This window comes from Phyllopteryx taeniolatus, chromosome 9 (assembly GCF_024500385.1).
Source record: "Phyllopteryx taeniolatus isolate TA_2022b chromosome 9, UOR_Ptae_1.2, whole genome shotgun sequence".
In the NCBI taxonomy this organism is placed as follows: Eukaryota; Metazoa; Chordata; class Actinopteri; order Syngnathiformes; family Syngnathidae; genus Phyllopteryx; species Phyllopteryx taeniolatus.
Window position 1 is genome coordinate 7,458,307 of NC_084510.1, and position 11,950 is coordinate 7,470,256.

Here is an 11,950-nt window from a genome sequence, read left to right on the forward strand (position 1 = left end):
TTTTTTAGATGCCATCCAAATCCCCAAAGATGCAAAATACACCAAATATTTATGTATTTGTGCTTTGTGGAGCACATTGGCTGGGCTAACACGCTGAGAGGGTTGATGTGCCTTTTGCCGTGGAGATAGATCAGAACGTGTAGCTGCAGTCAAACCAAGTTTTACAGCTATTGTGTCTCAAAAGCAGATGGTTCATGTGTTCATCCAGGAATAGATAGCCTAACCTAATTGATGAGAGAGTAGGGGATTTACCCAGCATGCAAATAGGGCAGCCCTATCTCAGTACATTATTAAAATGAAATACTCTCAGTCCCTACTTAATTTCCCTCTTCGTCCTCCATTGCCTACTGGCATCCTATTTACTGTGTACCTATTTTCTCCGTGGAGGCAAATATGACCACAACAAGAAGTTCGGGAGACATTGCCATGGATCTTACGGAGATCAGTGCCCAGCGGATCAGTAAACTTCCCAGTGTTGAAAGCAAAGATCAGCTTATTATGGCAAGCAGTGGAAGCCTCATATCGGCTGGTAAGACGCAGCTTCATCTGTACTGGTCTCAGGTGCTCATCCACTTTAATTGTAAGTTACTGACACCTGTTCTGACAGGTTCTGCTGACTCTGACGTTGCTGAGGAACAGAAGAAAGAGAAGATTACCGAGTTAAAAACAAAAGAAAACAAACTTCAAGGCATACTTACACAGAAACTTGAGGAACTGAAGAAGATCTGCATGCGAGAAGCTGTAAGTTTTAAGTCAATATTTCTTTTATAATTCCTGTAAACCAGGGTTACCTAACATCATGCCCATGGGCACCAGGTAGACCCCAAGGACCACATGAGTAGCCCACGGACATGTTCTAAAAAAAATACCTCACTGATGATGGAGCAGTGTGATTTCCTGGAATGTTGTTGAAGTGATTCTTTGAAAATGTAAACACTTGTTGAGATTCATACAAATAAAGTGTCGCATATTGATATTTACCTGTTTCCAGGAACTTACTGGCAGACTACCTAAAGAGTATCCCTTGGTTACTGGCGAAAAGACCCCTCAAGTTCGACGCCGTATTGGGACAGAGTTCAAGCTTGATGACCTTTTCCCCTATAATGAGGTTAGAAAAAAAAGACTTGGTAGTTTATGTTTGATGTTTTGTTTGATTTTTTTGCATCAGGTAACATACTGGAACATAGAGCAAAATTACACTATGATCGTTACCACAGTAACACCTCTACTGTTAGTCCACTGCATCGCCGTAATAAAACATTGTCGTCAAGTGTGTCTTCCCAACTAAATGGCGCCTCACAGGTAGTTGTTGAAATGGTTCATGTGCTGGGAATATGTGCTGAAAGGTTTACAGAATCTACCTGTTCACCTGTGTGGGTATAAATACAACTTTTTAAAGAGTTAATAATGTATTAATTTATTGCACAAATGAATAACGAACAATTGAAATGCTGGACAAATCCAGTTGAAGGCCCACTAAACTGACCCAAAAAGTCTGGTAAATCTGACTCACCACAGAGAAGGGTATTGTTCACAAGCCGGACAAATTTCAGTGAATTCCATCCATCCATTTTCTGAGCCGCTTCTCCTCAATAGGGTCGCGGGCGTGCTGGAGCCTACCCCGCTTCCTGCCCGATGATAGCTGGGATAGACTCCAGCATGCCCGCGACCCTAGTGAGGAGAAGCGGCTCAGAAAATGGATGGACAGAAATGTATGTGAAATCAGGCTTCAAAATGGTCGCGAATTGAGATGTTCTTTCAGCTTTCAGAAGCTGTGGGCGTGTCACTGAATGCTCTGAAAAACCCCTCCTCTTAGAACTTTCAGCTTTCAATCAAATATGTGGGAGAGGAGTATTCCCAGCGATGCACATCGCACACGTTCTCACGGGCTGCAGAGGCTTTAACGATTTGATTGTTTATCGATTCTCAAAATTGTAATTTGTGGGAGAAAAAAACATCCAGGGGACTTAAAAATACATTAAAAAAAAATAATTCATTGAATAAAATGAAATTTAAAAAAACGGTCGGTGGATATTATTATATCCAGGCTTCTCACAATTATAAAAAATATAATGATCGAAGAAAAACGATTAATGTGCCGTAGCGCGGGTTGTCTATGAAAGTTCCTGCATTGTACGCACACTGAACCCAGGATATCTAAAATTAGTGTCAGATCACGGGAGGGATTTAACTTCAAATAACAAATTTTCACACACAAACGCCATAGTAACACATACAGACAGATAATATACCAAACTCACAGGCATATACCGGTATTCTTCCTAATCTGTGAAAAACAAGTTTATTAAAGTTTATCACGACCCAGGAAATTTGCTTGCTCTGTTTCCCAGAATGTATTGCTATCGTTAAAATTACTGTCACGTTTTGACTGCGTTAAAATGCATCTTTAATGTGTTATTTTGTACAGACATGGTTTAATTGTTAAAGTGGTGTCACTTTTTAAATTGTTTATAGTTACATTGGTGTTTTTTAGTTGTGTTTACTGCTGCTTTTGGTGGAAATCTGGCACCCTTACTCAGAATGGTTAGAGTGATGTAGCCTATAAATACCACTTGCAGTTCTAGATTTTTGCAAAAGTCGACCTTTCAATATGTTGCCTGCGCTGCATAGCAGGAGCAATTATGTCATTGTACCAAATAGGGCAAGAAAATAGCTTGAAAATTCACCAAACAATTCCATGGAGTCGCTAACTTTAGAACCGGTTCTCACCGATTCTCAGTTTTCGATTCCCATTCCTACACTTAAAGGTGGATGTATTTTTTCGAGTTGTAGGCATAGTTTGATGGCTAACTGCATACAGCTGTGGTAGAACTGTAACTGCTTTTCATCTGAACATCAGTCTGGGAAACAAACATTCATAAATTATAGTTTTCATATGAATATGCAGTTTCGTTTTAGGGAGATTTCCAATAAACTCTGTCGCACATTTTCCTTCAGGACCCTTATTTGAGGAATTTGGAAAGCAGATTTGCCTTGCAGCAGAAGATTGTGGAAGCAGCCATCAAGTTAACCAATGAGATAGATCTTTGCAAGACAGTGAAAAAAAAGAGAAAAAATAACTGTCTGGATGCAATGAGGAAACTGGAGGAGATTGAGAAGGAGATCAACACTTACAGGATCAGGAAAGGAAAGAAACCAACCCAAAGAGCTTCACTGATATTAGCAGGTAGCTTAAATAACCCGCACTGATGGGTCTGGGCTTTTTAATATTAAAGCACTGAACAGTTCTTTTGTTCATAGATGATGTCAACATGTATCATTTTCAGAATTTCAGAAAACTCATCATCTTATTTTCATTTTTAGATGATGTCAATCCGTCAGACCTCAGTTCTTTGTCTGACAGCTTCACACTGGATGAAGGTACAACCTATTTTAATCAGTGTACATGTGGGGTTTACATGCCTTTTTCTGTAGTGTACATCAGGTTTAAACAAGCCTCTTTTAACTCCCAGATGACGAGCTCAGCTCCCATAGACAGCGTTCAAGTTCAGTCCATTACTCTCCAAGACCCCACCATGCAGACACACTCAGCATTCACTGCAGCAAAGAGAGACGAGCTTCGGCCAATGACCAGCACGCGGACAGCAGGTATATACTAATTTGCCCTGTCATCTGTGGTGAACACGATATTCATATTTGCACTTTGACTGCTTTTGTGTGTGGAGCTAGTCCGGACCTGTGAAGCTGCTCCAGATCTGCATTCCTGCCAGTTGCCTCCTCCCTCCTCCCAAAAAGTTTCCCCCTTATCAGCCCAAATACACCAGTTTTAAAAATAGAATGAAAAGAACATGTCGATGCCTGTGAAGGCGCAAACAACAATCCCCATATGGTAGCAGAGAGGAGAAGAGAACCAAAGTGGCATTGCTTCCCATTTCAAATAACTTCTAGTTGTTGTGTTGCCTTCAGATGTGAACTAATGATATGCAGTTATAATGTAAGATGACCTAAATGCTACATTCATGACAACTATGCAGTGTTTTTGTTTTTCTTGGGCTTGCTTGTTTGAAAAGAGGGAGGTAGTGTATATTTTGAAGAAAGGCTCTGATCTGAAATATCATTCCTATCTGTGTTGCAGGTTAAATTACAGTCAAATCCAGGATCCACTCCACTACAGTCACCATGATGCCTTATTAAGTCAGTCCAACAGTCCATACAAAACTGCTTCCAGACAGTCATGCGATGCCCGCAGTATGCCTCCCACTCCACTGCTTACCCGCAATGCTTACAGCAGTACCCAGCTCAAGTATGTCATTTTTGTCTTGATATCATCTGCTCACCTGTCTGGTGTAAGACATTGTTGATTGATTGATTTTTATTAACCATATAAACACATACCGGTAACAGTCATGCATAATAACAAAATTAGACTGAAAAGAACATCAATCGATGTCTTCATTCAGCAAAGTTTACATGTTCAAAAAAAGTAGGAAGAAGTACAAAACATATCCTAGTCCTACCCCTTGTTGTCTATAAATCTTGACTCATATCATGTTAATACGCAATAGATTATTATCTCTAGGGATGGGTGAGTACCGATACCAGGTATCAGTAACGAGCCAATACCGACCTTATTTGAAGGTATCTGGTACTCGTGAAGGCTACCAATACCAGCCACCGATACTTAAGGCAAAAAAAATCTTAACATTGAGTATGTCCTGCTCGCCAGTAGTTGGCGGTTTGACACGTTGGAAAATCATCATGTGTGTCAGAAAGAAACAAAGGACTTTGTTCACAATTATCTGTCATTGTGTTAAATTTAATTTTATGTATCAAAAGTAGGCGGCACGGTGACCGACTGGTTAGCACATCTGCCTCACAGTTCTGAGGACTGGGGTTCAAATCCTGGCCCCGCCTGTGTGAAGTTTACATGTTCTCCTCGTGCCTGTGTGGGTTTTCTCCGGGTACTCCGGTTTCCTCCCACATCCTACAAACATGCGTGGTAGGTTCATTGAAGACTCTAAATTGCCCGTCGGTGTGAATGTGCGTGCGACTGGTTGCTTGTTTATATGTGCCCTGCGATTGGCTGGCGACCAGTTCAGGGTGTACCCCGCCTCTCGCCCAGAGTCAGCTGGGATAGGCTCCAGCACGACCATGGATGGATGATATCAAAAGTACTAGTGGTATCGGTGAGTACGCGAGTGGATACTTGTACTGGTATATCGAACATCCCTAAATGTGAATTATAGATGCATTTTGGATAAGTATGATTTGATTTGATTCCTGTGTTTGCCACTTCAGATCGGAGGACTCACCACAGCTTTTTCGCCAACGGAGCGGGAGTCTGGAGTCCCAGTCTCAGTTTCTACCAGAGACTCAACCAACTGTACCCACATTCAACTTATCCCCAACCCGACGCAGCAACAGTACTGAGGTACTCGACGACGGCTCCTCCTACACCAGCCAATCCAGTGTGGAGTATGCTGTTCCTGGTAACCACAACCACCGACGTAGAGTGCGTGGCCGCCACAGGAAAGATATTTATGCCAACACGGGCAGCATGCCCAACTTGGCTCAGCCACAGACCCACTGTTATGCCTACCAGCCCCGCACTCGACCCACCACTACTGCCTACTACATCACAGGATATCCTAACCATACGGAACCAGAGCTTTACTCTCATGGCGTCTACATGCATGACAATGAGATGGAGGGACACTACAGCGTTAAGCCGCCACTCCATTCCACCCATGCAGCTTATCGTGCCCATGATGTGCACAGTCACTATGGCAACGATGAGATAGATGGCATCTCACAGAACCTGTACGCAACGCTCCGGCCACCTAGGAACCGCCCAGCTCCCCGGAGTGAAGAACAGTTATCGAGGAACCTTCAGAAGGCTGTTGTGGCTGAGCACTTGAGAGGCTGGTATCATCGCAACACTGCTTACAAGCAGGCTGCATACAGCTGTGACTATGACCGGGGCTCCCAGCAGAGTCTGGGCTACCAGACAATGCCTGCACCCTTGAGCCACAACAACAGGAACCTCTCCTACTCATCAGGTTAGACGAGTCTCTAGGCCAGGGCAATCAGCTAATCCCTTGTTGACATGCAGGTAGGACAGTATTAACTTGTGACATTCTCCAATGTTCTCAGCCTCCTCCACTGGGAACTGGCATGGCCATATTAGTAGTCATGGTATAGTGGATTGTGACATGCCCAAGCAGATGCCACAGACCTACAGCTACACTACAGCTCCCTTCAGCCGCTCCACCCACAGTAGGTAAGAGGCTAAATGTATCTCCTCATTCCATAAGCCATTCCCTGATCCTCCTGGTCCCGAAAACTAAATGCAACATTTTAAATGCCTGGAATGTATTGTTATGGCAAATAGAATGTGAGGTTTGGTGTTCTTGTCATGTACACATACATTAACTATACTGTGCAATAATCCTTGTCCAGATTAGCACTTTTTAATTACACTATTTAGGCGGCACGGTGGCCGACTGGTTAGAGCGTCAGCCTCACAGTTCTGAGGAGCGGGGTTCAATCACCGGTCCCGCCTGTGTGGAGTTTGCATGTTCTCCCCGTGCCTGCGTGGGTTTTCTCCCACATCCCAAAAACATGCATTAATTGGGGACTCTAAATTGTCCGTAGGTGTGAATGTGAGTGCGAATGTTGTTTGTTTGTATGTGCCCTGCGATTGGCTGGCAACCAGTTCAGGGTGTACCCCGCCTCCTGCCCGATGATAGCTGGGATAGGCTCCAGCACGCCCGCGACCCTAGTGAGGAGAAGCAGCTCAGAAAATGGATGCATGGATGGAATTACACTATTTAAAAACATAAAATGCATTTTTCCACTTTGCAATTTAACAATCTGGTTCAGCTGTGGGGTTATAGAATCAGTGGATCCAAACACCCCAACAGTGTTTCCACAGAGCTTAATGCTTTTCCCCTTACAAGTCCACTGGGCTGGCTTTCTTATAGATATGGCTGTTTGCAGCATTTTACTTCTTCCTGGCACAGCCCTGAAGGCCAGGGATGCTGCATCTTTTCTCCCGCAAGCTCTTGCTCTTCAGTTTCCCCCTCCTGCCTTCCCTCCTCTTCCTTGTCCCCTGGCTGGCAACCGAGGCTGGTGATCTCCAGCCCCAAGGAGCATCCGGCCTCCACAGGGCAGAGGCCCAGTAAGGTGCTCTTTGCTAAAGGTAGCTCATAGTAAGTAAACTGCCATGGCCAGAGTCTGTGCATTTTCTGCTATCTAGACTCCATCGTCGGCTTTTTGTCAATGTTTTTAAGTGAAGTTTGCACCAGTGTCATGCACGATAAGGTAACTGCATGGCTTCATCACACAAAATACCCTACTTCCTCCTAAAGGTGGCATATTGTCATCCAGCGGTCACATTCCTCTGCAGTGTGTTTTTTTGCAGAGGCCCCTGCCTGTGTGCTGCCATTCACCCATTTGCCCACATGTGCAGATTTCTCCCAGAGTTTCAGTGGTGGTGTTGTGAAAGGGGGCCGGGCTCCATGGGGTCTTTAGAGAAGCATACCCAAACTACTGAGCAGGAAATTTGATCCAGTTCCCCAATAATGTCACTTCATTAGGGATGAAAGACAATAACGTCGATTTAGCCCAAATTGTAATCAGGATTATAGTGACCTGACCTCTGTTTAAGTGTGAGAGATTGGCAGAAGACTTCTGATCCTTTCTTTCAATCCTTGCTGATTTTTCATTTAGTCTTCTGGGTGTTATAGTAGAGTGAGAGCACTGAAGTGGCAGAGGAAAAATGTGGCCCCTGGGCATTGTTGGATTTCATTGCTATACAGTCTGCGCTTTTATATGTGCTTTGTGCTGTTTTGCTGGGTGAGGTTTGTTTTTGGTATTTTTTATTTATTTATTATTATTTATTTTTTTTACCTAGAGTTAAGTCATCTGAAAGTATGCCTAGAACATAGCGTGGCTATAACACAGTCCAGCATTTATCTCGATGTTTAGACCTGTCTGGAGAGTTACTAGATGTGGGAAATGTCTCGAGTCACCCTTTCACATAGCATACAATGTGAGATGCATTTTGACCTACTGGAAATGATCTTTTGGTAAGGGGTGGCATTTGAGGATGATAAAATGAGACAAGAAAAGTTGGAAGACGGGAATAGTTGCCCCAGTCTGACTTTGTTTATATTTATTTTTATTTCAGATCCTACGTAGATGTCAACCAAATGGACATCAGCAACCAAATGCAAACGAGCATGGACCCACAGGATCGGATACACTGGCATGAAGACTCAAAACCAGGAACGATAGTTTAGCTGCCTGCCATTCAATAATCTTTAGCTTGACAAGTTGTCCCTGTGCCTTAAACTGCACTTACTGTACTTATTTTGCTGAGCAAGGAGATCCAAAGAATGAAGAAATTTACACACAAATGCCAAACGGACCTAGATGCTCCCAGGTCTTCTTTGTCTGGATTGACAAGAAGTGTTTGTAGGGACGGCACTGTTGTGGACTGCTTTAAAATATCCAGTATTGCTCTGAAGAGATTGAAACTTTGCAGAGTTGTCTCTCTGAAGGCCACATTGAGCCACATTGAACAAGTTAATCGCATTTTTTTTCTGCCACTTGCATAAATGTGTGAACGTAACCATGAAGGACTAGTCAGGGATTGATATGACCTCATCAAAAATGAAGGAACTCATTAAGAGTGAATCGGACAAATATGTCTCGTTCCTGGAACACTGCACACCCACTAGATAATGTACCGTATTTTTGCGACCATAAGGCGCACCTTATTAACAGGTGCATTCTCAGTTACGGGGTCTATTTCTGTATTTAACACATACATAAGGCGCACCATATTATTGGGCGCAGGCATGGTAAAACATACGCTAGCTTAAAACATACGGTAGCATGCATGCACGCTAAAACATACACTAGCATGCATGCTAGCGTATGTTTTTAAAAAGGCAGCGGGAGCAAAACTGAGCGGTTGCACTTTATTGAAGTATTTAACAATGTACTCACATTATTTTTTGATCAATCCTCATCCACAAATCCATCAAAGTCCTCATCTTCTGTATCCGAAAGGAACAGCTGGGCAAGTTCTCCAACAAACATGCCGGGTTCCCTCTCGTCATTGTCGGAGTCAGTCTCGTTGCCGGGGGGCTGTTCAGCAATGTTGCCGGCGTATTCCTGCTTCCTCCACTTGCGAACCATGGATTCGTTGATCCTGAATTTTCTCACCGCCGCTCGATTCCCATGTTCATTCACGTAACTGATAGCTTGCAGTTTAAACCGTGCTTCGTAAGCGTGTCTCTTCGTAGGTGCCGTTTTCGGGGGTCCTTAGCCAAACAGATGTTGTTTGCAAATACCGGCACTATATACCTACTGGGGGTGTGCCTTTAGCGTCCTCTGTCACGTGCACCCTTCCCCCTTTAACGTCCGCATACTGTCCTCAGTCACGTCAGCCTTTCCTCTATATAAGCAACGTGTCGGCAGGAAATGCTCCCAGTCAGTCAGGCGGAGCGCTCATCAAAGTCACACAACAACATTTAAAGATTTTGGAACTTGGTGCACACATAAGGCATAAGGCGCCCCATCCATTTTGGAGAAAATTTTAAGACTTTTAATTGCGCCTTATGGTCTTGAAAATACGGTACTTTTATTTCTGAATGCTTTTAACCACCACACTTTCTAGGCTCATTTGTATTTAGTCTGTGTGACCATGATTTTTGTAAAGGTACACTACGGTACCTTAGTGTAAATTACAAACGAGTCACATGTTTGTTTGTTTTTATTTAACACCAGTATTACTCCCAAGAATCAAACAAAGGTTACTGCCACCTTTCTACACAAATATTGGACTTCAAGAGAAGAAACTAACAATAAAAACATGGTTCTTTTACATCCATGCTGGAACTCATGGACTGGTGCTCCTGATTTTACTCAAGAGAATGTTATCTATGTTTTTATTGTGAATACACTGGTTGTTTGTAGAGCATTTTATGTATTTGAAAAGCATGTAATATATAGCAAGAATTGTTGTTAAGCTGGTTCTTAGGATTTTGTATAATTTCACTTGTTTGAATAAAAAAAATAAATCTGATTTTGTTTGAATTCAGTGTTTGGTTCATAGGCCACATCTAAGAACATCTAATCCAGTCGAATGTAGAATGAATGAAGGATTAACTCCAAATCCATTAAATTAGCTAATTGAATGTCTGTTCATCCAGTACAGATAATTAAATGGGCTTGGAAACTACAATTAAATGGTGCCACACGCAAAAGGAGGTGTTTACTAGATTTGCTTTAACCCCTTTGTGTTTGTTTTACTCTGAGGACCTGTGAAACAGCATTCTTTTGCTTTTAAGAAAGGAGATTAGTCTTTCACAAAACTAGTGGGAACGCTTCAATGATTTTGAGCCTGCCAGAGTGAACCTACTACAATCATAAGCAAAGATATTGTAAATGTGAAAATGTTTGTATTTCTGCTGTAGAGTAAAAGCTGTGTTTTGATTGCTGCATTTTCTTTTCACCCTGCTGTTTTGCCAGGCTGGTTTCTTGTGTTCTTCAGCACTAAACCCACCAAACCAGTCTTTATAACTCACCACACCCACTTTGGGCAATAACCACTTCTGTCCTCCCAGTGAATGACAAGCTAGTGTTTATTGAACCAAACCCTCCCTTTAGGCAGAAATCTGCTATACACTTATACATCCTCCCCCATTCTCATTCTAACCTTTCACCTCATTTCACTCCCAAACTGACACACATTTTCTACCACTACAAGTGTGAATTGCTTCACACCGTTCAGCAGCTTGCCTTGCTTCTAATGCCCCCGAGTGTTATGCTTCTTGATCGAGCTGAAGGGAGGTCTCGTGCGATCCCGGCTCCCTGTCTTTTCCCAGAGGCAGTGACAGGGATAGTGTTTGGCTTCCAGCGGTCTCTGCTGGGCCTCTACTGATTCATACCAGCTGCAGACAGACATCAGTGGACTGTTCCAACTGACACTGCTCACACGATTATTGTAAACAACCCATTTACAAGGTATATTAGTACAATCGAAATGCAGTTCATCCAAGCTGAGGTCTTCCAATGATTTCAACTGCTAAAATCTGGCGTGAAATGTCTTTAGCGACATTTAAGTAAATGAGAGGGGGTCACAAATACATGCCAGTATAATACCATACAAACTCAAAAATAAGTACGCCTACAGTGCATTGTTACATAATCGTCCAAGTGCAATACCAATTTTGTGAAGAGTCCTGACCCGGATAAACTATTAGGGGACAATAGGTCGATTGGGTCCCGGGACACGGGACTTAAAAAGAAAAACTATAGGGAGGAAAAAAGTATCTAATTTGTTACGCATGTCGAGTTCTCGCATGGAGACAAAGTGTTGTGTGAGACATTTGCCGGGTCAACGTTAATGTGTCATGTTTTGCTGTGTCAAGAGTAGCTGAATCTCTTGAATAGTCACCAAAAATAGACTGTGATGGAAGGGCTCAGGGAGCAGATGTTGCTGGTCAAAAGCTTGCAGAAAGAGTGCAGTGTTAATAATATGTAAATTGGAACAAAAAAATAAAAATACTCAACACCCATCCATTTTATACACTGTATCCTGTTGAGGGCCTGTAGTATCTGTTGACATTTTGTTTCGAATGGAGAGTTATTTTATGAAGTACAGCACTGTCTTGCACTGTCGTGTATAAGACACCTGTCGGGTGTGCACACGTGCTGCGAGGATTGTGAGCAGCTGCAGTAAAGAGAACAAGAGTCTCCACTGTGCTCTGCGAGACATGATTTTACTTGAGCTCATTGCCAGCAGCGCTTCACTTCAAGTTACACAATATGGAGGACGGTGAGGCACTGTGAGGTAGGGCGTGCATCACAACAGGGGTTACAGCCTTTCGGCTCAACTCACACTGAAGAGCCACCGGGTGGATCCTGTTACCCCGTACCCAGGTCATTTCAATGATCATCCATTTCTTAAAACACC

At 43.0% G+C, this 11,950-nt stretch overlaps 1 protein-coding gene across 4 annotated transcripts in view; it reads left to right on the top strand.

The window, feature by feature from the left end:
* LOC133483027 (CCA tRNA nucleotidyltransferase 1, mitochondrial-like) overlaps nucleotides 1–11,950 on the top strand; it is an 84,752-nt gene that overhangs the window by 52,457 nt on the left and 20,345 nt on the right. For 2 of the 4 annotated variants that reach the window (XM_061783499.1, XM_061783501.1), the window contains 10 exons: nucleotides 388–529; nucleotides 608–741; nucleotides 992–1,108; nucleotides 2,959–3,187; nucleotides 3,325–3,381; nucleotides 3,474–3,609; nucleotides 4,097–4,264; nucleotides 5,260–6,020; nucleotides 6,115–6,241; nucleotides 8,153–10,057. The exons of 1 other annotated variant lie outside the window; for it this stretch is intronic. In XM_061783499.1, the coding sequence (XP_061639483.1) occupies nucleotides 388–529; nucleotides 608–741; nucleotides 992–1,108; nucleotides 2,959–3,187; nucleotides 3,325–3,381; nucleotides 3,474–3,609; nucleotides 4,097–4,264; nucleotides 5,260–6,020; nucleotides 6,115–6,241; nucleotides 8,153–8,264 (1,983 nt within the window). In that variant the 3' untranslated portion in view covers nucleotides 8,265–10,057. Of the gene's footprint in view, nucleotides 1–387; nucleotides 530–607; nucleotides 742–991; nucleotides 1,109–2,958; nucleotides 3,188–3,324; nucleotides 3,382–3,473; nucleotides 3,610–4,096; nucleotides 4,265–5,259; nucleotides 6,021–6,114; nucleotides 6,242–8,152; nucleotides 10,058–11,950 lie in introns of those variants that run through there. One more of the 4 variants, XM_061783500.1, reaches the window with a different exon arrangement.